The 26,431-nt window shown below is 47.0% G+C and overlaps 1 protein-coding gene across 1 annotated transcript in view; it reads right to left on the bottom strand.

Annotated features, from left to right (window-relative positions):
- LOC130705015 (cadherin-23-like) overlaps positions 1–26,431 on the bottom strand; it is a 157,724-nt gene that overhangs the window by 58,447 nt on the left and 72,846 nt on the right. The window contains 1 exon segment of the mRNA XM_057530605.1: positions 398–462. Within this exon segment, the coding sequence (XP_057386588.1) occupies positions 398–462 (65 nt within the window).

Below are 26,431 nucleotides of genomic sequence, written 5' to 3' on the forward strand. Positions count from 1 at the left end.
CAAAAGGGAAAATCTACTGTCATTTGATTTTCATTTTTCAACAACAGAACAAAAGGACATGGAAAAGTTTGTAAAAATGGTTATTTTTCTCCCTTGGCTTAAATGTCCCCCCTGTAAAATAAAGACATTAGGCAAGGTAAAAAAAAAAAAGCTTCTTCATTCCCCAAACTAAAAGCTATCTTTTGAGGGTCAGAGAAACTATGCCCCATAGAGTTTAGGGGACTTGAGCAACACTGCACCACAAGCAGGGCCAAAGCAGCAGCAGTGCCCATGAGCTCTGACTCACAGGCCAGTTCCCTAGCCACAGGGGCACAGCACTTTTCCTGGGCACCAAGAAGTGTCCTGGGCCTGCTGAGTGGCAGAGAGCCACCTCGGCAGGCCAGGGGCAGGGGCTCACCGATCAGGGTCATCGCTGAAGAAGTAGTTGACTTCCCCGAAGGTGCCCACGTCATTGTCTGTTGCCTGCAAAGGTAAGAAAAAGAAGTCATTACTGCCAGAACCAGCCGAGGCTCCCAATCTCAGCAGGAAATGTCCACAGCAAACCCATGCTTCCCCCACACAGCTCCTCAGGCCCAGGCCGAATTTTCTAGAGCCATGCTGTTCCATAAGGTTTTCACCAGTCACAAACGGCGATTTAAATTAATACTGGAGGGGCTTCCCTGGTGGCGCAGTGGTTGAGAGTCTGCCTGCCAATGCAAGGGATGCGGGTTCGAGCCCTGGCCTGGGAAGATCCCACATGCCGCGGAGCAACTCGGCCCGTGAGCCACAATTACTGAGCCTGCGCGTCTGTAGCCTGTGCTCGGCAACGAGAGGCCGCGATAGTGAGAGGCCCGCGCACCGCGATGAAGAGTGGACCCCGCACCCGATGAAGAGTGGCCCCCGCTTGCCACAACTAGAGAAGGCCCTCGCACAGAAATGAAGACCCAACAAAGCCATACATACATACATACATACATAAATTAAAAGAATGTAAGCAGACAAGAATAGCATTAAAAAAATAAATAAATAAATAAATAAATTTAAAAAAAAAAAAAAAAAAAAAAATTAATACTGGAGCACACAGTTCCGGAGGATCAGTCTTCTACCTAACTCATGTCTACCTGGACTCGTGTCAGACATTCTCTGTAGATGCTCAGAGGGCTTGGGGGAGAGACCCTAGACCTGTGGCTTGGGGTCATAACTTGTAGGTTTACAAAATACCTCAAACAAAAGTGGGGGTGGGTTCAACCATCTGGTGGCCTCCTCCGGTGACTCTCCTCCAGTCCCCAAAGCCTTCAAGTCAGATGTGGTACCTAGTGGGGGAGGCCTCTTGGGTGGATTTCTGGTGTTCCCCCTTCTTTAACCCTGGGAATAATCCACTGCATGTATCAAGCAGACTGTCATCTGGTTGGCAACCTCTTCTGCTGGAAACAGTCTGCTGCCCACCCCCACCCATCTTCTTTGGCATCCCTCTCTGCTCGAACAAGTGGTCCAAGTGGGACCTAGTCCTGTGACCTCAGGGACTAGGCTGGGAGTGGTCCCTGACCGCAGCAGGGGCCTATTAGAATCCTTCCCTGGGATTCTTCTTATTGTTGCTGGGGATAAAAGCTTTCCTCTGGGGCAGTGAAGCTGGGACGATGTGAAGTGGGAGTTGCTGGATGTGTAGGGAGGATGAAGAGAGGGGCTGATCTTGGTAGTTCTAGAGTCCTGAATCTGACATCCCTTCCCACCTCAGTTTGGTTTGTGAGTCCAACAAGATCTCTTTTATCCAGGCTGGTCCAAGTTGGCTTTCTATCACCTACAGTCAAAAGAGGCTGGAGCGAGAGTGGCCTGCCTTATGCCTGATGATGATGGCAACAATGGTGACCACTGCCAGCCTGCACTCTCATATATTTTACATTGTCAAAGGGCATCCAGGTTTATTAAGACCTCATTTTATCCTCACAACTGTCACAACATGATGAGGAAGACACACATTTCTACCCATCACACAGATCACAAAACTGAGGCCCAGACCACAGTGAGGTCTGGTGTAACCCTGTCACCACTCTAGGTCATGAGCAGATTCAAGGAGAGTGGGGCAGAACCTGAGATCCCTATTCCCATCCCAGGGTTCCTTCCTTTAGGCCACCTACGTGGGGCCCCTCTCCATCCCCTCCCTTGTCCAGGACAATGGTAGTTATAGTAGAGGCTTGGCTTTTGCGGCTGGAACCTCTGGGCTTCTGCATTGTCGCTGGCGTGGTTACATTCCACAGTGCAGACTAAGTGACACCATTCATGCATTCATTCAATAGTTACTTAGTAAGCATGTACTCTGTGCCAGGCACTGTGACCTCTGCTCCCTCCCAGGCCATGCCCTAGAGCTGGGCAAACTGCTACCTGCCGCCAGAAGCCTGGAGGGAAAGGCCTTGAGCTGACCTTAGGGTCATCTGTTTTACACTCAGGGCTTCTCTAAGATCACAGCTGGATAAAGGTTCTGCTGCTAAAAATATGTTTCAATACCTATTTTTGTTTATTTTTATTTTTTAGCTTTGAGGTATAATTGACAAAAATTATTTTATAACTTTATTATACAATAAATTATGATAATATATTATATTGAGGTATAATTGACAATGGAAAAGATTCCCACTATTGAGTTAATTAACCACCCATCACCTCACAGATTTACCCTTTTGTTCCTTGTCTGGTGAGAATACTTAAGTTCTACTTTCTCAGCAAATTTCAATGGTACGGTACAGTGTTATCAACTATAGTCACCATGTTATACATTAGATCCTCAGACCTTATTCATCTTATAACAAAGTTTTTACCCGTTGATCAGCCTCTCCCTATTTCCCCCTGCTCAATACCTTGGTACTAAGTATTTTTTGAGGTTCCTTTTAAAGTTCTTGGATTCTGTGAAATCTATTCCATTCTGTGTTCTTTACAATAAACCTGAATTTCAAGAAAATGCCAACTTGTGTTCAGTATATTGAATTCAGGAAGGCAGAGAAGTAAATGATATATTCCAAATGATTTAAATGAAAAAAAGTGTTTATACCCAAAGGGTTAAGACCTCAGTTATCCAGAAAACTTGGTTATCCAGAAGGAAGCCAATTCCAGGGGCTGTGGGCAGCCTGCTTTTAAGGACAGGCTCTTGTACCCACTGTTCCATTCAGTGTCCCCACTGTGTTCAGCAGATTGTGTGTGGACCTCTGTCTTCTCACCGCCCTGGTCAGGCTCCAAGAGCATCACAGGTTCTCGGGGGATGCGTGTCTAATAAATGGAAAGGTAAACGCCGAGCTATGTAACCCACCCTCTAACCCAGGACCGATTACAGGGCAGATCCTCCCCCGTGCCCTGAGCCACTCCTCCCGACAACTGCATTTATCGACTCCTCGCACTTATCACGTATTGTATCTTCATAATGACCCTATGACGTAGGTGCTATTATTACTACCACCCCCAATTTACAGATGGGGAAACCGAGGCACAGAGAGAGTGAACAGCTCACCCAAGTCTTCACAGCCAAAAGAGCGGCAAAGTTAGGATTTGAACCCAGTGCCGGCTTGTCACATCCTTCGACTCAACGTGTTCTTGCTTCTAAACCAAGAAGAGAACTTGTTCGCAGAAGGAGAGGTGTCTGGTTATTCCAGGGCAGAGGAGACCAAAACTTCTCATAATAAGCCCACCTCTCTCCTCCCCTTTCAGGGACCAGAGAAGGCGGGGAGGCACCCATAAGTCCCCTTTCATTCCACCGACAAATGATCACCACCATGCATGGCATTACTAGACTATAATAACTGCAGCTCAGTCTGGGGAGCAGCTGACCAGATGCCATCAAGCCCCTTGGCGAGGGGTGAGTGTAATGTAGAGACCCTAGCTCCAGGTCGGAGTCAGCAGCCCAGGTCACCGTGTGACCAAACAGCAACCTCCTGGGGCCTCGGCATCCTCATTTGTCAAAGGAAAGGGTTTGGGGAAGCAAAGAGGGTAGGGCTGCATCTGCCAGGCTCGCCTCCCAGCCTGGACAGTGCCTGGCACATGGCAGGTGCTTCACAAATGCTTGGAAAATGAAGGAACCAATTCTAGTAAGAAAGGGGTGGTGGAGAGATGGGGGCAAAAGCGAGGAGAGCGGATTCTAAGGGAAAGGGAGGGGCGAAAAGAAGGAGAGAGGGAAAAGGAGGGGAGAGGCTAGGAGCGGCAGAGAGGTCAGCAGAGTGGGCTGGGCCAAGCCACAAGGGGGGTTCCCTGCCCCTGAAGGCCACATCGGGACCCTGGGGACAAGCCCTCCACATCTATGTGCCCTATGGAATTGCACTCGGACTGTTAGGGTGGGAAGGACCCCCGAGGTCCCCCTGTCCAGTCCTCTTCACCCTGAGGCTCAGGGAAGTTAGGTGACGAGCCCCTGGGAACAAGATAGAACTGTCTTCTCTCTCCAGGCAGACGCTGGCCTCTACCACCCCTGCCAAGTCCCCACTCCCTCCCCGAGTGGACTGAGCACAGCCATGGTTCCCACGGTGACCCCTCTCCCCAGGGGCCTCTTGCTGCCTGCTCAGGCCACCGATGCTAACCGGGGAAGATTTGTGAGTCCTTTAGTGCCACCGTCTAATGACTGTATGAAATATGTATGCCTGGTGATGAGGAGAGGGAGAACTTTCATTTTTCACGTGCACGAAGCAGAATAATATGAAGATGAAAAGCTACTTCTGTGCGCCTGCCAGGGTGGGAGCAGCCAGCACCAACACAAAGGGCCTGGTCCGGGTGCTCAGGCCAATGCCAGGCTGCTGCGGGGCCTGGTAGGGGCCTGTGCCCAGAGAAGGCAGCAAATCTGCCCACTAGGCGGCCCTGATGAAGGCCCTCCTCCTCTACATGCATTCTTAGCCCTGTACTTGGGCCTTGGCTGCCAGCTCCGGCCTCATCTCTGACCACGTGCAGGCTGGACCACGTGCGGCTCCCGGGCCTGACTGGCTCTGCTCATGCTGCTGCCTCTGCCGGGATCGCTTCCTTCCTCTCCCACCTGGCTCCCCCGCTCCTGTCCTCCTGGCTCCCCAAGGCTGGGTTAGGGCTCCACCCTGCTGGAGATATTCCCAGCTGTGACTGCTCTGTGGAGCTGATGTGTCTCTCACCCCAGGAGGCTGCGGATCCCTGAGGCCAAGGTGGCGTCACGGGGCCTGGACATCAGGGCGGCTCAGGAAAGTTCCTATATCCGTCAGCTACAGGTACACCTGCGTCCACATCCACACCACGTATGTATGTATACGGTTTCATTTTGGCCACACCCATACGTGGCAAGTACTGTTAGAACCCTCTGTTCCCTGTCTTTAACAAACAAGGAAACAGAGGCAGGATGATAAAGAACTTTCCCAAGATTTCACAGCTGGTAAGCGCCAGAGCTGGCCTCCAGATCCCTGTGTTGAAAACCGTTTAGCAGCTTGTGGCATACGCCCTCGGAGCAGCGTCCTGTGGAGGCCAAGGAGCCGCTTGGCTGTGCTGGCCAGCACAGTAGGGGGTGCTGCCGGGGCCTGCTCCACTACCCACCCTGCAACCTGTCCCACCCAGGCAGGTCTCTGTCCCAGTCCCACTGTGCTTGTTCCAGCACTTTTCACAACAACCTCCTTCCCAGAACCTGCTTTGTGCCTAAGCAACTGAAAAATCAACAGACGAATCACGTGCCAAACAGACAGTGACCCTTGGGCCCACTTTAGGAAGGAGGGCTTGAGAAGTGACCAGGGGCCTGTGCAGAGAGAACAAATGTCCTCCTCAGGCCATGAACACCCTTCCTCCTGCCACGTTCTGGGACGTTCTGTCTCCCTGCAGGGTCACTTCCGGGATCTCGCAGGCCAGTCAGATGGCTACAGGGATGGGGGAAGGGGATGGCCCAGCTGGCCAGGCTGGCTGACTCTCATATTGTACCTGGCGACTCTAAGAAATGCCAAACCAGGGTTCCAGGTGGGCACCTCAACTGTGCTGCTGGCCCCCTCTCTGATGCCTCTGTGTCCCTGTTACTATTCCACCTGGGCTAGAATCTCACCCCCAGGTACACACTAGCACATTTTGCCACTTACCATGACTCTCATAAGATGCCCAGGGATAAGAAGTCAAAGCCAATGGCTAGAATGATCTTCCTCTGCTCAAAGACCTTCAATGGCTCCCCACTGCTGCTGAATTAATTTCAGACCAGCACCTGTCGTCAAGGCTCTGCAGAGCCTGGCTGGCCTTGGCGATTTTGTATACATCTCTCCCTGATGCACCCAAACTGTCCTCTCATTGCCTGGTTGCATCATCCCTTCATTCCGTAACTGCTGCGCACCCCTCCAAATGCCCCCTCCCTTAGGGAGCTCCCTGGCTGCTTGCTGTTCTTGACCTGAGAGCCCCTGGCTGGACCTGTTTTAGAATAATACTCAGCAGTCTGCTGTCCCTGAAACCTGCTTGTGTATGCCCCGTTCCCTCGCCTTGACGGACAAGTCTGTACCTAACTTATTTTTGTATACTGTGTTGTGCCTGGCACAGGGCTCAAAATCTTCGCCAAATTTAGTAAAATCTGGGATTTCCATTGCCAGACACTGAGGGCCAGCATGACCTTCCTTCTGGGGGGGCTAGTGCTCCCATCAGCAAACACCTTGGTGGGCCGTGAGCAGCCAGAGTGGGGCTCCTTAGGTTGCCCAGGAGGCAGGGCTGGGGTTTATAAAGCATCTCCAATAAGTCTCCCAAGCTCAGGTCTCTCGTCCAAGCTCGCTACTGGCCAAACCTTAGAGGCAGGTGGGATGGGGGGTGGGGGGAGCACTCACTGAGCAGCCCTCACCGTCAGCCTGCAGGCACGTGCAGAGCAGGTGAGAAGGACAGCGTGGGTGTGGAGGGGCAGATGGGGGGGCGCCTGGCACACCACAGAAAGAACCTTCACCAAGATGATGATCAGACTCGCGCTCAGTCACGTGCTCAGTAAATACTTTCCGAGCTTTTCCAATGTGTCAGCTACTGTGCCCGGCTCTGAAGCCACGGCCATCAGCATGACAATGCCCTTGCTGGAATGTGACTTATAATCGGAAAGGGGAGACAGACAATAATGGAGGAGAGAAATAGCTAAATAACAATTTCAGACAGTGGTAAGAACTGTGGGAAAATACAGCAGAAAATGGGCTAGCAGGTGACTTGGTTGCTATTTTAGGTTGACTAGTCCTGGAGAAGGTCTTTGGCAAAGTGTATTTGGGTCTACAGGACAGTCACTGGCTGGACACCGAGAAGCCTGGGAGGTCCTGGTGAGAACCTCTCTCACTGAGGCCCTGAGGCGGCTCAGAATGTCTCTGTCTCCTCCAGTGGAAGCGTCTGCAGCCCAGGAAGACCGGCCGGCGGGTCAGCATCTGTCCCCGCGGTCAGCTCATGGGAGAGGGTGCGGCCGGGACTGGCTGCTGCCCAGCGCCTGATTTATAAGGCATCTCCTCCTATTCTCCTCAACACTGGCATTACCAGCAAAACTAATTCCCTCATTTGGGCCTTTATAATTGCATCCGCGAGTGCTTATTTCCGTGATGGACAATGCCGGCAAAAGTGTAATTTTCTTCTGCTGACAAAAAAGAGAAAAATAAATACACACGGTGGGGGGGCGGGGGGAAATTCCAAAGGTTAAGACAAGGTGAGCCTGCAGTGGAGGAATAGCCAGATCCCCAGACCAGCCAGGCTCATGTCAGAAACGTCCAACTTTCCCCTGGCTATATAGGGTGGGAGGGGGTCAAATGACCCCCTGCCATTTCCCCTTGAGCACTTACAGTGTCAGGCACTGTGCCCAGCATTTCCCATGCTTTAGTTCACTCTATCTTCCCAAAAGTCCTATGGGAAGGACTTTCGGGAAGTCTGTCCCTTTGGGAAGCACCAGTATTATTTCTATTTTACAGATGGAGGGAACTGAGGCTCAGAAAGGTCAATCAACTTGCCCAAGGTCAAAGAGCCATGGTACCAGGACGTGAACCCAATACAGTCAACTGCAAGGTAGGTGCTCTCAAATGCTCCGCTCCCCTGCACCCCTCCCCCATTGGTGGGGCTGGAGGAGAGGCGTCCTCCTGCAGTTTGAGAGCTCAGCCATGGGATCCAGGGTGCTCCTACCAGGTCACTGTACTCACCCTGTAGATGAGGCCCCAACAGGCAGTCTTTTCCTTCTTGTCACAGGCTCTGCCCCCAGCCTCTGCCTTGAGTGGGTGGGCTCCAGCAATTCTGGTTGTGTCCGTAAGCAGAGGATGCAGGGGTCCCTGAATGTCACTTCCCAGGACGCAGGCCCTTAGCCAAGGTCCTTCATCCTCAAATGTTCCCCCCAATCCCATGCCACCCAAGCTTGGTCTTGGTGTGTGCAGGCGGCTCAGGGCCTAGACTGGGGGAGGCTGTCACCTGCTAAAGGCCGGGGCAGCCTGGCTGGCTGTGGGCACCCTTCTGACCCTTGCAGGGCTCTTCACCCAGCACCCTGTGGATATAGCTCTTCCTTCAACTTGGATGCCAGGGCTCTATGCTCAGCCCAGCTCCCTGCCCTCTGATGCTCATCACAACATCTCATGCCCACTCCTAGGAATCCACCATTTCAACAGCGATCAGGTCCTCTTGTCTCTTTGTCTCCTCCCAAGAGCCCCCTTCTGACCCAGCCTGTTTTGACAATGAACAGTGGCCATCTCTCGCCCTCTTCCATTCATTTGCCCTGAACCAGGGGCCTCCCTTACAGGCTACCTGCCTTGCCGACACACCATCCCCATGGATCCCTGCACCTCCCTGTTGTCCCTCGTCATGGCCTTGCAGACGCCCATCTGCTGACATTGGGCCTTATGCCTCGACCTGACCCCCACCTGCTCTGGCCTCCTCCCGGGTCTGCCTCCAACTGCCGCTCATCGGATGCCGCTGCTGCACTCTGGTCCCCTGATCCCCTCCCTGGGCCAGACACCCTCCTCTCTCAGGTTTCTAAACACCCTGTACCCTTCTTTATAGCTAGAAAGTCCTGCCCTGTGTCTTCTTTTGTCCACCTGTGCCCTCTCGCTTCCCTACCTTCTTCTCTCTCTCTTCACACACACACACACACACACACACACACACACACACACACACGCACGCACACATCTTCTCTCTCTCTCTTCCTCTCTGTGTCTCAGGCAGCCCCCAATACCTCCCTGTCCCACCCCCACCCTCACATACTCTAACAGAAACCTTCTCTCTTTTCCTCTGTCTGGCTCAGGTGGACCCCATCCCGCTACGTACTCACACGCAGAAACTCATGCACATCTGCACCCACCCTCAGTCTCGAGCAGCCCCCACGCCCACCCGAGCCTCAGCCCCGGGGACCCCTCCTCGCCCCTTCCCCAGCCACCTGTGCACCTCTCCCTGCAGGCCGGCAGCTGGCAGGCACGCACTCAGTCACTCCCCGCCGGCGTCCACACCCCCGTCACGCACGCTCGCCCGGATGCCCCGCACGGGGCTTCTGCTCTGAAGCAAGGCGGGCCCAGCTGCCTTCCCAGCAGCCCTGGGTCCCACCAACCGTGGCAGGCAGCGGGCACCGGCGAGCAGTTCTGCTCCCGTGCACAAATCTGCAGAGAAGGGCACACGGTACAATTTGTTCAGGAAACAATAGCAATGTTTGACATGTCATAAGGATTGATGGAGCAGAAATTTACATGGGAAAATGCATTTTAAAACAGCTCCATGGAGCCCCGGTGCTTCACTGGTAGTGCTTTCCACATTCATCATTCGCTGAGCCCCTCTGAATAACTCCTTAAACTACGTGAGATTAACTGCACTCTTGCAAGCTCTGGGGAGGCTGGCGGGAGGCAGGAGGGACTCCACTGGAGAAACCTGGTAGCCCAGAGGCTGGGGTGACCTCCACTTGGCCTGATTAGGCCCATGGGGCCCAGTCCTCTCCCCTGTTCCCACACTCCCTCCCATGCTGTGGACGAGGATTTCAGCTTCTCTCTAGGACGCGAGGTAGAAGCCAATGGCCAGGAAGTATCATCTGGACTGCCCCACACTTCCGGGCAAATGGTCGGTGTGTCAGTTTCCCTCGTCCTCTCAGAAGGAAGCAATCTAACCTGAGTAGGAAGCCAGGGCTGATGGGTGAGGGCATGGTGAGTGCCGGGTGGGCAAAATAAGGTTTGGTTGGAAGCTGCTGCTCTGAGCACCTTCCTGGGGGTCCCTGGCCAGGGGGGATGTCACACTCCTGGGAGAAGAAATGATAGCATCTGTAAGGAAATGCCTCCCATTGGACTTCGTGTAGGGATAAGAAGAGGAGTGCTCCAGGTGGGCAGTGGGACCAGGGAGTGAACCAGAGGGTACAGGAGAGATCCCGGGGAGGCTGCGGGCCATGGGAAGAAAGATGCATTCAGGAAAGCCCTCGGGTCCTGCTCTTGGCCTTCTGAGTGTGCAGAAGGCCTTAGGACAAAAGGGTGCTACTGGGGAGGCTGGGGACAGAGGCTCAGAGCACACGGTCGGGTGAGTCGCCGAGTGGGAGGGCAGTTAGGAAAGGGTGGGGACTCGGTGGGTGGTGGGGCTCCCTCACGTTCCATCGTGGACCTGGGGTGGATGGCCACCACTCCATCACACACGCCCATGCCGCGTCACTCATCGGTCATAGTACTGAGTGCAGAGAAGGCCTCAGGCTCTCTCTCAGCCCCACCTTCCCTATGGGAGTCAGCGAACAGTGGGATGTGAGTCAAGTCTCTCTGCTATGTCTGCTGGGCTCTCTGCCCCTGGAGGGTCAGAAACCTGCTTCTCCCTGGGAGGCACAGTACAAGACCAGGCACCAAGGGCCTCAGAAGGATTTGTAGCTCTGTGTAGGGTCATGAAAATCCCTTCAAAATGGGAGCGTGAGATCTGGGTTCTGGTCCAGCTTCTGCCCAACCATCCAGCTGTGGGACTTTGAGGAAGACACTGGGCTTCACGGCCTATGTGCGGCACAGCCTCCTGACCCATCTGCCCGCTCCTCCTCTGGTGCTAGCAGCCCATCCTCCACCAGGGCCAGAGGGAATGTCTGACCACACGAGACACCATTCTCCAGCTTAGAAGGCTCCTGGGGCATTGAAGACAAAGCCCAAACTGCTTGCCATGCCCCTGAGGCCTGATGTGGGCCAGCCTCTGTGGCCCCTGACCTCCTCTCCTGGCCCATTTGCCAACAACTACAGTAACATCCACTCTAAACCTCAGTTTCCTCATCTGTAAAATGGGGCTAATAATAGTACTTGTCTCATGGAGTTGGTGTGGGGATTTTAGAAGGTACTGAAGCAAGGTGCTTTAGACCAGTGCCTGGCACATAGGAGCCGCTGTCTAAGTGGAGCCAGTACTTGTCTTTCCACCCCCAATTCTAACCACTCACTCTTTCCAGTCCTCTGCAGACATGCTCCTGCTGAGCGCTCTCTCAGCCTGGACCTCCCGCCTGGGCTGTGCGAGCAGCTGGCTGGGTGGAGGGGGAGGGGAAGTGGCACTGAGCCCTACCGGAGGGGCTGCTCCAATAGGGGCCAGACCTGAGCTCCGCCTACTAACGTGTCAGTCTGCGGCTGGGGAGGAGGGATGAGAATTGGGCTGACAGGTGCACTCAAGGTGTGGGGTCCCCGGCTTGCTTGTTATTGCAGACACAGTGTTGTTCTTGGGCTCCTCCACCCCCTTCTTTATTTCTATCTTATTTTAAAACCTGGAAATAAAAATTGATGGGGAGCAAATTGCCCTGGCCAGCGGCTCTGTGCTTAAAGGAGTTGTCACGGGAAAGCAATTACGGGATGTCAAGGGCTGTCAGGGTGGCCGCGGCTGCCTGCGCCCCATGCCTGGCACTGTCTGGCGGTCCCCAGGCCGGCTTGGAGGACGAGCGTGGGGTCCCCCGGAGGCAGGGGGATAAGTGCAATCACTGCCTTGCTGAGTGTCAAGCTACGGGCCTGGCCTGGCACTGTGTGAGAAACTTGACCCGATTTATCCCTAATCCTGCAAGCAACCAGCAAGATGGGGTCACAGTCCCATTTTACAGCTGAAGCAACTCCAGCTGATATGACTGCAAAAATAGTAACAGCAGCTCACTCTTGTTTAGTCCTTACTGGGTTCCAGGATTTATTCCAAGAAATCTACATGTATTAGCACATTTCATTTCCACTCCCACTCTATGAGATAAGTACTAATACTACCTTTGTCTTACGCGTGTGGAAAGTTCCCAGCTGGGGCAGAAGCTGCTGGTGCCACACACGACCCCCTGTGCCCACCTCCACACACCAGGGGCTGCTTTAGTGGAAGCGTCTATGCCTCTCTTGGCCTGTGAGCTTTCTTCTCAAGGGAGCAGTTGGAATGATGGGGTGTCCACATCCCCAGAAGCTGTCCCCACTCAATGGGGGCTAGGAGTCGATGGACCAATACCCCAGCCTCCTTGCCCTGAGCTTGGACAGCTCAGACACAGCCTTCCCGCTGATTTCCCAGCGGACAGAGCTCCAAAAGCCCCCGTGGTAACCGGCTTCACGGTGCCCCCTTGAGTGACCTCGTCTCACCTCCCACTCCCACCTGAGTTTCCTGGGGTCACCTCCCAAGTAAACTGCCGGTCCTTGAGTCCTTGTCTCAGGGTCTGCTTCTGGGGAGCCAGACCTTAGACACAAGCCTCAGGCTGGACACTGGACACGCAACGGTGAGCCTGGCAGTATGTTCCCGACCCTCAAGGCGCCCACAGTGGCCGGTGGCTCAGGGATGCCTGTTAGCGGGCTCAGGGTCCTGCAGTTGGTCACCGGCAGAGCTGGGACTCGAAACCTTGTCTGTCTGACACTCGCACACACAAATCAAAGAGGAAAAATATCCCGCTCCTAGCCCTTCTACAATGCTGCCCCTTCTTTTATGCCGTTGGATTTCAGGAAGACTCAACTGAATGCCTTTAAAAAGAAAATCACATCCGACCATCAAACAAAGAAGAGTGGGATGCAGAAAGCCATTTTCCCGGGGATGCAGGAGGGTGGCTGGGGGTGAACGAGATGTTCGCAATCAGAAGGGACTCGAGGCCTCTCTGGGGCCAGTTATCAGGCTGGGATTATGTGGTAGAGGATGAGAAGGGGAGGGTGCCAGAGAGATACGGGGACAGACACCGTGGCCGAGGCTCAGTTAAGTGGGGCCTTGTGTGCAGAGGAGATGGAAGGAGGAGGAAAAGACAGTCCAATCAACCCCCTGGGGATGCAGCCAAACCATGGTTGGGAACGCCTCCCCCCACTGCTGGACCTCACCACGTATCCTTGCCCGGAGTCTGACCCCCTCCCTCTTCTTCCCTGCCCCCATGGGATGCAAGAGGCAGCTCCAGGCCTAGTGGGAAGGTGAGGAGAGGTACCTGGGTGGGGAATGGTCCCCACCCATGTGCCAGGACACATCCTCACTCAACGTGACTTGGAGCCGGGTGGCACGGCCCCCGTGCCTGCTGCCATTGGCAGGCTCCGATTGGGCCATCACGCGCAGCTCACTAATGAACCATATTGATTCCACATCCTCCTGTTGTCTCCCTAAATGGCAAGCCACACATCTGATAGATTAAATACCCACACAATTGCCCGCCTGACATCTCCATCACTCCGCCTGCAGGTCCCTAATGAATTTTACAGCCCCACAACTACAGAAGAAATTAAGATCAAAGTCAGACACAGGAACTATAAATCACCGGTGATCCTGAGACCAGCAGAGGGCTACAGCCCCAGCCCCTCACTCACATGGGCCAGTCCAGCCCAGGGCTTGATGGTGAGACAATCAGATTTTGTGTATCAGTGCAGGCTGGCGAGGGAATGCTGGGAGCATTCACGCCCGAGAAGCAGCCTCTGTCCACAGACATTTGGATTCCCTCACTCCTCTGCCCATCCCGCCTCCGGTATTTAGAATGTTCTAACTCAGACTGAGAAACGCCCTGACAGGAGAGCAGTATATCTCATTTATAAAGACTTGCTTCCCAAGGAGTTCAAAACATTCTAGTCACGTTGTTCTAAAAATGTCCCAGAATGGGGAGAGGGTCCAGCAGCCTTCTCTCCATAGAGAAACTGAGGAATTTCATGGAGGAAAGAGGTTTGCCCAAGGTCCTTCAGCAACTTGAAGTCCCTGACCTTCTGACCCGAAGGTTGCAGGTCTTGTTACAATGGGAGCCTAAAGGGTTTTTGTGTGTGTGTGTGTGTCCTGGTCCTGTTTCTCCTTTGGGCAGGGGGTACCCCCTACAGGTGGCTGGGCAGACAGAGGGGGCTCTGGGCCTTGGGTTCAGCTTGGATGTCAGCCGGTCAAATTCAGTTTCCAACCTGTCATACCTCTTGGCCCCATAGTTTCACCAGGGGAGTCTCAGGGAGGGTTTCAGTCTTCATGAGGAGGCTGTGTTGCCTCATGGTGAAGGGAAAGGACGTTGGTATCCTAGAAACAAGGGTTCATGCCTCCACTCTGCCCCCTCCACAGGTGTGACCTTTGGCAAGCAGCTAAGTACTCTGAATCTCAGTGCTCTCATCTATAAGATAAGGACGCTAATTTCTACCTCACTGGGTTGTCATGGGGATTCGATGAGATAACACACAGAAGCGGTTCAGTTTGGCACCAGGTTCTCAATACAAGCGCCTGTTATTTGTTTAGCACCTACTCCATGTCAGGTGCTTTACCAAGTCCTTTACATTATCCCCTTGAACCCCCACAACAAATCCATATGGAGCTATCATGATCACCGTTTTCCAGAAGAGGAAACTGAGGCACACACAGGTTATTTGGCAGAGACTTAAACATCTATACTCCCTTTCTCAGCTGAACAGAAACCATGATTTTTAGGGGGTAGAACACTACCTGGCTAAAATACTACATTTCCCACCTTCCTTTGCAGCTAAGCACAGCCACACAACTAAGTTCTGGCCAATGAGATGAAAGCAGAAGTTTGCAAGGCATTTCCTTCGGAAGTCTCCTTAAAAGGAAATGAGAGTGATTTGCCTCATTTTCTCCATTCTGCAGCTTGGAATCTGGATGTGAAGACTGGAGCTCTAGCAACCATTTTGGATCATGGAGATGAGGGCCATACTCTAGGAATGGTGAAGGAGAGAACCTGAAAGAAGCAACCAAGACTGCTTACCTCTAAACAGCTTTTAAATGTGAGAGAAATGCACTTGGATTTTGTTTAAGAAAAGATTTGGGGGGTTTCTGTTAGTGGTAACTGTATTGAGTCACTGTTGATACAAGTAACCTATTCAAAGTCATAGAGCTCAGAAATGGGTGAGTCAGAATAAACCTGGGTGGTTTAAGTCTGGAGCCTGGGGTCTTTACCACTCTGCGCCCTGTAGTGAGCACTTGAGAAACATGAGGTATCATTATCATCATCATTATATTAGCCGAGAAGTTTCCTTCTTAGGTTACCATATGTTAATTGGTCATAAAATCAATTTAGTGGGTCATGACTATCATTTAAAAAAAAAAAAAAGAAATCTAGTAGAATGAAACAGAAAACACTAGGGTGAAAATTCTAAGACATTGATGAAAGAAACTGAAAACGACACAAATAAATGGAAAGATATTCCATGGTCATGCACTGAAAAATTAATATTGTTAAAATTTCCATACTACCCAAAGCAATCTACAGATTCAATGCAATCCCTATCAAAATTCCAATGGAATTTTTCACAGAAACAGAGCAGACAATCCTAAAATTTGTGTGGAACCACAACAAACCCCCAACAGCCAAAGCAACCTTGAGAAAGAAGAACAAAGCTAGAGGCATCATGTTCCCTGATTTCAAACTACAAAACTATAGGAATCAAAACAGTACGGTACTGGCATAAAAACAGACACAGATCAATGGAACCAAATAAAGAGCCCAGAAATAAACCCATGTATATATGGTCAATTAATTCATGACAAGGAGCTAAGACTATACAAATGGGAAAGGACAATCTCTTCAGTAAATTGTGCTGGGAAAACTGGGCCGTGTGAAAAAGAATGAAACTGGACCACTATCTTATACCATACACAGAATTAATTCAAAATGGAGATGGGGATCAAGATGGTGGAGGAGTAGGATGGGGAGCTCACCTTCTCCCGCAGAAACATTAAAAACACATCTACAAGTGGAACGATTCACACGGAACGTCTACTGAATGACAGCAGAAGACCTCAGACTTCTGAAAGGGTAAGAAAACCTCCATGTAACCAAGTAGGACAAGAGGAAAAAGAAAAAGAAAGGAATCGGTGACAGGGCCTGTGCCCCAGGCAGAGAGCTGTGAAGGAGGAAAGGTTCCTGCAGCCTGGAGAGTCCCTGCATCAGCAGGTAGATCAGCCTGGATAGAGGGGAACTTCGGCGCCTAGGAGGAGAGCACAGCAACCAGTTTGCAGAAGGCAAAACAGAGAGTAACCTGCACTGTAACTTGCCGCCCTGCACTCCCCAGCCTCAGACGCTCATCTGTCGGTGTGGGTGGGGGCTGGGTGCTGAACTGCAGGCTTCAGAGGTCAGACCCAGGGAGAGGGCTGGGGTTGGCTTCACCAAGATAGCCTTAAGAGGCTGGACTGTGGCAACTGAGGGGGTACTCGGAAGCAGCCAGGGCCCACCAGAGAGGTGCCATTATTGGGAGGGTGCACGAGGAGAGGGGCAGGACCACTGTAAGAGCTTCTTTCCCTGTGAGTGTTCCCAGGCAACAGGACACCACCTACAGGAGCTCTGGGGGGTGTGCGTGAGTTGTTGCTGCTATTCTGGGCTCCAGAAGTGGGCACGGGCCACTGGTATGAGACCTGCAAGCAGGCACCAAGCACTGCCCTGCTATCCTGGGAGTGCGCAGAGAGCAGCTACCCCTAGGAGACCTGCGAGCAGGTGCCAAGCCCTGCCCCACCGTCCTATGAGTGCTCAGAGAGCAGCCACCCCTAGGAGAACCATGAGCAGGCGTCAAGGGCTGCCCCACTGTCCCAGGAGTGTGCAAGGACCACTGCACCTGCACACCCCATATCAAAGGGATAGTGGCCAACACACGCTGAGGAAAGAGAGAGCGAGCATCAAAACTAAAAGCAGTCCCTCAATTCTGGAAAAGATGGCAGAGTAGAAGGATTTGAGCTCACCTCCTCTCATGAAAACATCAAAATCACAACTAACTGCTGAACAACCATCAACAAAAAAGACTCAAACCTAACAAAAAAGATATTTTACATTCAAAGACAAAGTCACAACGAGAAGGTAGGAGGGGCACTTTTGTGACAATCAAATCCCATACCGCCCAGGTGGGCAACCCACAAACTGGAGAATAATTATATTGCAGAGGTTCTCCCACAAGAGTTAAAGTCCTGAGCCCCGCGTTAGGCCCCTCAGCCTGATGGTCTGGCATCAGGAGGAGGAACCCCCAGAGCATTTGGCTTTTTTTGGGGGGGGGGTTGCTGTGCTGTATGGTTTGCAGGATCTTAATTCCATGACCAGGGATCGAACCCAGGGCCCTGGCAGTGAGAGCGCCGAGTCCTAACCACTGGACTGCCAGGGAATTCCCCAGAGCATTTGGCTTTGAAGGCCAGCTGGGCTTGAGTGCAGGAGCTCCACAGGACTGGGGGAAAAAGACACTCCACTCTTGGAGGGCTCACACAAGGTTTCACATACACTGGGACCCAGCACAAAGCAGTGACTCTATAGGAGCGTGGGCTAGACCTACCTATGGATCTTGGAGGGTCTCTTGAGGAAGTGGGGGTCAGCTGTGGTTCACTGAGGGGACAAGGACACTGGTGGCAGAGGCCCCAGAGAATACTGATTGGCATGAGCTCTTCCAGAATTCGCCATTTTGGCATCAAGACCTACAGCAGCCTACAGGCTCCACTGCTGGAATGCCTCAGGCCAAACAACCAGCAGGATAGGAGCACAGTCCCACCCATCAGCATACAGGCTGCCTAAAGTTATACTGAGCTCACAGCCACCTCTAAACACAACCCTTGACATGGCCGTGCCCAATGGAGGGACAAGACTCAGCTCCATCAACCAGTGGGCAGGCACCAATCTCTCCCACCAGGAAGCCTACACCAATCCCTCCCACCAGGAAGCCCCAGGACCAACCTCAACCACGAGGAGACAGACACCAGAAGCAAGAAGAGCTATCATCCTGGAGCCAGTGGAAAGGAGACCACAAACATAGAAAGTTAGACAAAATGAGATAGCAAAGAAATATGTTCCAGACGAAGGAACAAGATAAAACCCCACAAGACCAGCTAAATGAAGAGGAGATAGGCAACCTACCTGAAAAAGAATTCAAAGCAATGATAAAGATGATCCAAGATCTTCAGAAAAAGAATGAAGGCACAGATTGAGAAGATACAAAAGTAGTTTAAAAAAGAGCTAGAAGATTTAAAGAGCTAGAAGATTTAAAGAACAAACAAACAGAGATGAACAATACAATAACTGGAATGAAAAATACACTAGAAGGAATCCATAATAGAATAACTGAGGCAGAAGAACAAATAAGTGAGCTGGAAGACAGAATGATGGAAATCACTGCCATGGAACAGAATAAAGAATGAAAAGAAATGAGGACGGTCTCAGAGACCTCTGGGACAACATTAAATGCATGAACATTCACATTAGAGGGGCTCCAGAAAGAGAAGAGAGACAGAACAAGCCTGAGAAAATATTTGAAGAGATTATACCCAAAAACTTCCCTAACATGGGAAAGGAAACACTCAAGTCCAGGAAGCACAGAGAGTCCCACATATGATAAACCCAAAGAGGCACATGCTGAGACACATATTAATCAAACTGACAAAAAATTAAAGACAAAGAAAAAATATTAAAAGCAACAAGGGAAAAGCAACAATATACAAGGGAATCCTCATAAGGTTATCAGCTGATTTTTCAGCAGAAACTCTGCAGGCCAGAAGGGAGTGGCATGATATACTTAAAGTGATGAAAAAGAAAAAACCTACAACCAAGAATGCTCTATCCAGCAAGGCTCTCATTCAGATTTGACAGAGAGATCAAAAGCCACAGACAAGCAAAATCTAAGAGAATTCAGCACCACAAACCCAGCTTTACAACAAATGTTAAAGGAACTTCACTAGGTGCAAAAGAAAAGGCCACAACTAGAATCAAGAAAATTATGAATGGGAAAGCTCACTGGTAAAGGCAAACATAATGCAAAGGTAAGAAATCACACACACACAAATATGATATCAAAACCAGCAATTGTGAGAAAAGGAGAGTACAAATACAGGATATTGTAAATGCACTGGAAATTAAGAGACCAGCATCTTGAAACAATCTTGTACATATATAGACTGCTATATCAAAACCTCATGGGAACCACAAACCAAAAATCTACAATCCCCCCCAAAAATCTACACACACAAAAAAGAAAAAACAATCCAAACAACACTAAAGATACACATCAAATCACAAGAGAACAAAAGAGGAAGGGAAGAAAAAAGACCTTCAAAAACAAACCCAAAACAATTAACAAAATGGCAATAAGAACATATATATCAATAACTACCTTAAATAAAAATGGATTAAATGTTCCAACCAGAAGACACAGACTGGCTGAATGGATACAAAAACAAGACCCAGATATATGCTGTCTACAAGAGACCCACTTTAGATCTAGGGACACGTACAGACTGAAAGTGAGGGAATGGAAAAAGGTATACCATGCAAATGGAAATCAAAAGAAAGCTGGAGGAGCAATATTCACATCAGACAAAATAGACTTTAAAATAAAGACTATTACAAGAGACAAAGAAGGGCACTACATAATGATTGAGGGATCAATCCAAGAAGAAGATATAACAATTGGAAATATATATGTACCCAACATAGGAGCACCTCAATATATAAGGCAAATGCTAACAGCCATAAAAGGAGAAATCGATAGTAACACAATAAATATGGGGGACTTCAACACCCCACTTTCATCAATGGACAGATCATCCAGACAGAAAATCAATAAGGAAACACAGGCCTTAAATGACACATTAGACCAGATGGACTTAACTGATATTTATAGAAGATTCTATCCCAAAGCAGCAGAATACACTTTCTTCTCAAGCGCACATGGAACATTCTCCAGGATAGATCACATCTTGGGCCACAAATCAAGCCTTGGTAAATTTAAGAAAACTGAAATCATATCAAGCATCCTTTCAGACCACAGTGCTATGAGATTAGAAATAAGCTACAAAAAAACACAAAACTATAAAAAACACCAACACACGGAGGCTAAACAATATGTTACTAAACAACCAATGGATCACTGAAGGACTCAAAGAGGAAATCAAAAAATACCTAGAGACGACTGACAATGAAAACACGATGATCCAAAACCTTGGGACACAGCAAAAGCAGTTCTAAGAGGGAAGCTTGTAGCAATACAATCTTACCTCAGGAAACAAGACAAATCTCAAATAAATAACCTAACCTTATAGCTAAAGCAACTGGAGAAAGAAGAACAATGAAAACCCAAAGTTAGTAGAAGGAAAGAAATCATAAAGATCAGAGCAGAAATAAATGAAATAGAGATAAAGAAAACAATTGAAAAGATCAATGAAACTAAAAGCTATTCAAAATTTCTTTGAATAGATAAACAAAATTGATAAGCATTTAGCCAGACTCATCAAGAAAAAAAAGAGAGGCTCAAATCAATAAAATTTGAAATGAAAAAGGAGAAGTTACAATGGACACCACAGAAATACAAAGGATCATAAAAGACTATTGCAGGTCACTATATGCCAATGAAATGGACAACCTAGAAGAAATGGACAAATTCTTAGAAAGCTACAACCTTCCAAGACTGAACCAGGAAGTAATAGAAAATATGAACAGACCAATCACAGGGAATGAAATTGAAACTGTGATTTAAAAACTTCCAACAAACAAAAATCCAGGACCAGACGACTTCACAGGCGAATTCTATCAAACATTTAGAGAAGAGTTAACACCTGGCCTTCTTAAACTCTTCCAAAAAATTGCAGAGGAAGGAACACTCCCAAGCTCGTTCTATGAGGCCACCATCACCCTGATACCAAAACCAGACAAAGATACCATGAAAAAAGAAAATTCCAGGCCAATATCACTGATGAACATAGACACAGAAAAAACTCAACGAAATACTAGCAAACCTAATCCAACAGTACATTAAAAGGATCATACACCATGATCAACTTGGATTTATCCCAGGCACACAAGGATTCTTCAGTACACTCAAATCAATCAGTGTGAAACACCACATTAACAAACTGAAGAATAAAAATGATACGATCATCTCAGTAGATGCAGAAAAAGTTTTTGATAAAATTCAACACCCATTTATGATAAAAACTCTCCAGAAAGTGGGCATAGAGGGAACTTACCTTAACACAATAAAGGTCATACTTATATCCAGACAAAACTGTAATTCAAAAAGATACATGCACCCCTATGTTCATAGCAGCACTGTTCACAATGGCCAAGACATGGAAACAACCTAAATGCCCACTGACAGGTGAATGGATAAAGAAGATGTGGTACATATATACAATGGAATATTACTCAGCCATAAAAAAATGAAATAATGCCATTTGCAGCAACATGGATGCAACTAGAGAGTATCATACTAAGCAAAGCAAGTTAGAAAGAGAAAGACAAATACCATATGATATCACTTTTATGTGGAATCTGAAAGATGACACAAATGAACCTATCTATGAAACAGAAACAGAATAGAGAATAGACTGGTGGTTGCCGAGGGGGATGGGAGATGGTTGGATTGGGAGTTTGGGATTAGCAGATGCATACTGGTGTATATAGAATGGATAAACAACAAGGTCCTACTGTATAACACAGGGAACTGTATTCAATATCCTGCGATAAACCATAATGGAAAAGAATATGAAAAATGAATATAGCTATATGTATAACTGAGTCACTTTGCTGTACAGCAGTAATTAACACAATATTGTAATTCAACTATACTTCAATAAAAAGTGAAATGAAAAAGAAAAAATTTTAAACTAAATGACAAAGAATGTACTGAATATCAATTTTTCTTGATACAACTAATGAATGCTTAGATGAAAATCCATCACTTTAAATACGTATATTAGAAGAAAAATCTAAAATCAATGACCTAAGATTCCATCTTAAGAAACTAAAAAAAACAAAGTAAAGAAGAAATAAATTATAATAAGAGGAAGTCAATAAAATAGAAAATAAATAATAGAGAAAATTAACAAAGCCAAAAGTTGATTCTTTGAACTTATAAACAAAAATGACAAACTTCTAGCTAATCAAGGAAAAAGAGAAAACCCCAAAAGGAGGAATGAAAAAGAGATTATCAGCACAGACCCCACAGATATTAGAGGATAATAAAAAGAATGCTATGAACAACTTTATGCTAAAAATTTCAACAACTGAGATGAAAGGACAAATCCCCCCCCAAAAGTTACCAAAATTCACATGAAAAATAACAAAAAAAAAATCTGAATACACCTATATCTATTAAGGAAAATGAATCTAAAGCTTCCCCCAAAGAAAATTCCAGGATCAGATGGTAACCCCAGTGAATCCCATCAAATATTCAAGAAGAAATAAGACCCATCTCATGAAAACTTTTTAAAACATACCAAAGGGATTACTAATAAACTCATTTTATGAGACAAGGATAAATGTAATACCAAAACCTGAGAAAGACATTACCATAAAAAAGATTATAGACCAATATCCTTCATGAATATAAACCCCAAAATTCTTAATAAAATAATAGTAAATCAAATTCAACAATACATCACATACTAGGTTTTATCCCAGGTATGCAAGGTTGACTTAACATTCAAAAATTAACTAATTTAATTTTTCCTTTTATTCTCTTAATATATGATCATATCAATAAATGCAGAAAAAGCAAAAAAACCCAAAAAAACAAAAAACATAATAAAGGCCATATATGACAAACCCACAGCTAACATTCTCAACAGTGAAAAGCTGAAAGCATTCCCTCTAAGATCAGGAAGAAGACAAGGTTGTCCACTGTTGCCACTTTTATTCAACATAGTTTTGGAAGTCCATGGCAATCAGAGAAGAAAAAGAAATAAAAAGAATCTAAATTGGAAAGGAAGGGTCACTGTTTGCAGATGACATGATACTATACATAGAAAATCCTAAAGACGTTACCAGAAAACCACTAGAACTCATCAATGAATTCGGTAAAGTTCCAGGATACAAAATTAATACACGGAAATCTCCTGCATTCCTATACACTAACAACGAAAGATCAGAAAGAGAAATTAAGGAAATAATCCCTTTTCCCATGGCATCAAAAAGAATAAAATACCTAGGAATAAACCTACCTAAGAAGACAAAAGTCCTGTACTCTGAAAAACTATAAAATGCTGATGAAAGAAATTGAAGATGACACAAACGGATAGAAAGATATACCATGTTCTTGGATTGGAAGAATCAATATTTTCAAAATGACTATACTACCCAAGGCAATCTACAGACTCAGTGCAATCCCTATCAAATTACCAATGGCATTTTTTTTCACAGAACTAGAACAAACATTTTAAAATTGTGTATGGAGACACAAAAGACTCCGAATAGCCAAAGCAATCCTGAGAAAGAAAAATTGGAGCTAGAGGAATCAGGATCCCTGACTTCAGACTATATTACAAAGCTACAGTCATCAAAACAGTATGGTACTGGCGCAAGGCCAGAAATATAGATCAACAGAAAAGGATAGAAGGCCCAGAAATAAACCCATGCACCTATGGTCAATTAATCTATGACAAAGGAGGCTAGACAACACAATGGAGAAAAGACAGTATCTTCAGTAAGCGGTGCTGGGAAAACTGGAAAGTTACATGTAAAAAAATGAAATTAAAACATTCCCTAATACCATATACAAAAATAAACTTAAAATGGATCAAAGACCTAAATGTAAGGCTTGACAGTATAAAACCCTTAGAGGAAAACATAGGCAGAACACTCTTTGACATAAATCACAGGGATATTTTCTTTGATCCACCTCCTAGAGTAATAAAAATAAAAACAAAAATAAACAAATGGGACCTAGTTAAACTTAAAAGCTTCTGCACAGCACAAGAAACCATAAACAAAAGGAAAAGACAATCCACAGAGTGGGAGAAATTAATTGCAAATGAAGCGACCGACAAAGGATTAATCTCCAAAATATACAAACAGCTCATGCAGCTCTATATCAAAAAAACAAACAACACAATCAACAAACGGGCAGAAGATCTATATAGACATTTCTCCAAAGAAGACATACAGATGGCCAAAAAGCACATGAAAAGGTGCTCAACATCACTAATTATCAGAGAAATGTAAATCAAAACTACAGTGAGGTATCACCTCACACCAGTGAGAATGGCCATCATCAAAAAGTCTACAAACAAATGCTGGAGTGGGTGTGGAGAAAAGGGAACCCTCCTACACTACTGGTGGGAATGTAAATTGGTACAACTACTATGGAGAACAGTATGGGGATTCCTTTAAAAACTAAAAATAGAACTATCATATGATCCATCAATCCCACTCCTGGGCATACATCCGGAGAAAACCATAGTTCAAAAGGATACATGCATCCCAATGTTCATTGCAGCACTATTTACAATAGCCAAGACATGGAAGCAACCTAAATATCCATCAACAGAGGAATGGTTAAAGAAGATGTGGTACATATATACAATGGAATATTACTCAGCCATAAAAAAGAACAAAATAATGCCATATGTGGCAACATGGATGGACCTAGAGATTATCATACTAAGTGAAGTAAGTCAGACACAGAAAGCAAATATCACATGATAATGCTTATATGTGGAATCTCATTTTAAAACTGACACAAATGAACTTATTCACAAAACTGAAACAGACTTTCAGATATCGAAAACAAACTTATGGTTACCAAAGGGGAAATGTGGCAGGGAGGGATAAATCAGGAGTTTAGGATTAACATATACACACTACTATACATAAGGTAGATAACCAACAAGGACCTACTGTATAGCACAGGGAACTCTACTCAATATTCTGTGATAACCTATATGAGAATAGAATCTGAAAAAGAATGAATATATGTATATGTATAACAGAATCACTTTGCTGTACACCTGAAACTAACACAACATTGTAAATCAACTATACTCTAATAAAATTTTAAAAAATGAACTCAAAATGGATGAGAGACTTAAATATAAGTCCTCAAACCATAAGAAAACATAGGTGGGAAGCTCTTTGACATCAGTCTTGGTGATGATTTTTTTGGATTTGACACTTAAAGGAAAAGCAACAAATTAAAAAATAAACAGATGGAGTACATCAAACTAAAAAGCTTCCAAACTTCAAAAGAAACAAACAAAATGAAAAGATAACCTACTGAATGGGAGAACATATTTGCAAATCACATATCTGATAAGGGGCTCATATCCATGTCTATAGAACACATACAACTCACTAGCAAAAACCCAATCTGATTAAAAAATGGGCAGAAGGGGACTTCCCTGGTGGCACAGTGGTTAAGATTCCATGCTCCCAGTGCAGGGGGCCTGGGTTCGATCCCTGGTCAGGGAACTAGATCCCACATGCATGCCACAACTAAGGAGCCCACCTGCCTGCAACTAAGGAGCAGGTGAGACACAACTAAGATCTGGTGCAACCAAATAAATAAATAAATAAATACTTTAAAAAAGGGCAGAGGATCTGAATAGGAATTTTTCCAATGATGATGTACAGATGGCCAACAGGTACTTGAAAAGGTGTTCAATGTTCAACTAATCATCAGGGAAATGAAAATCAAAACCACAATGAGATATCACCTCATACCTATTAGCATGGCTATTATCAAAAAGATAACAAATAACAAGTGTTGATGAGAATGTGGATAGAGAACCCTTGGGCACTACTGGTGGGTATGTAAATTGGTGCAGCCACTGTGGAAGACAGTATAGAGATTCCTCAAAAAATTAAAAATAGAGCTACCATATGATCCAGCAATTCCACTTCTGGATATTTATCTGAAGAAAATGAAAACACTAACTTGAAAAGACATCTGAACTCCCATACTGATGGCAACACTTTTTTTTTTTTTTTCACACAATAGCCCAGATATGGAAACAACCTAAGTGTTCATTGATGGAGAATGGATAAAGAAGATGCAGTACACATACATACAATGGAATATTACTCAGCCATAAAAAAGAAGGAACTCTTGCCATTTGTGACAACATGGATGGACATCCTTGAGGGCATTATGCTGAGTGGAATAAGTCAGACAGAGAAAGACAAATATCATATGCTCTTACTTATATATAGAATTTAAACAAATACCACCACCAAAACTGAGCTCATAGCTACAGAGAACAAGTTGTTGGTTGCCAGAGGCAGGGGTGGGGGTGGGCGAAATGAGTGAAGGAGATCAAATGGTACAAACTTATTATAAAATAAGTTCTGGGGATGCAACATACAGCATGGTGACTATAGTTAATGATACTTTATTGTATGCTTGAAAGTTGCTAAGATAGCAGATCTTAAAAGTTCTCATAAAAAATGAAA

The sequence above is a fragment of the Balaenoptera acutorostrata genome, chromosome 16, assembly GCF_949987535.1.
Source record: "Balaenoptera acutorostrata chromosome 16, mBalAcu1.1, whole genome shotgun sequence".
NCBI classification, from domain to species: domain Eukaryota; kingdom Metazoa; phylum Chordata; class Mammalia; order Artiodactyla; family Balaenopteridae; genus Balaenoptera; species Balaenoptera acutorostrata.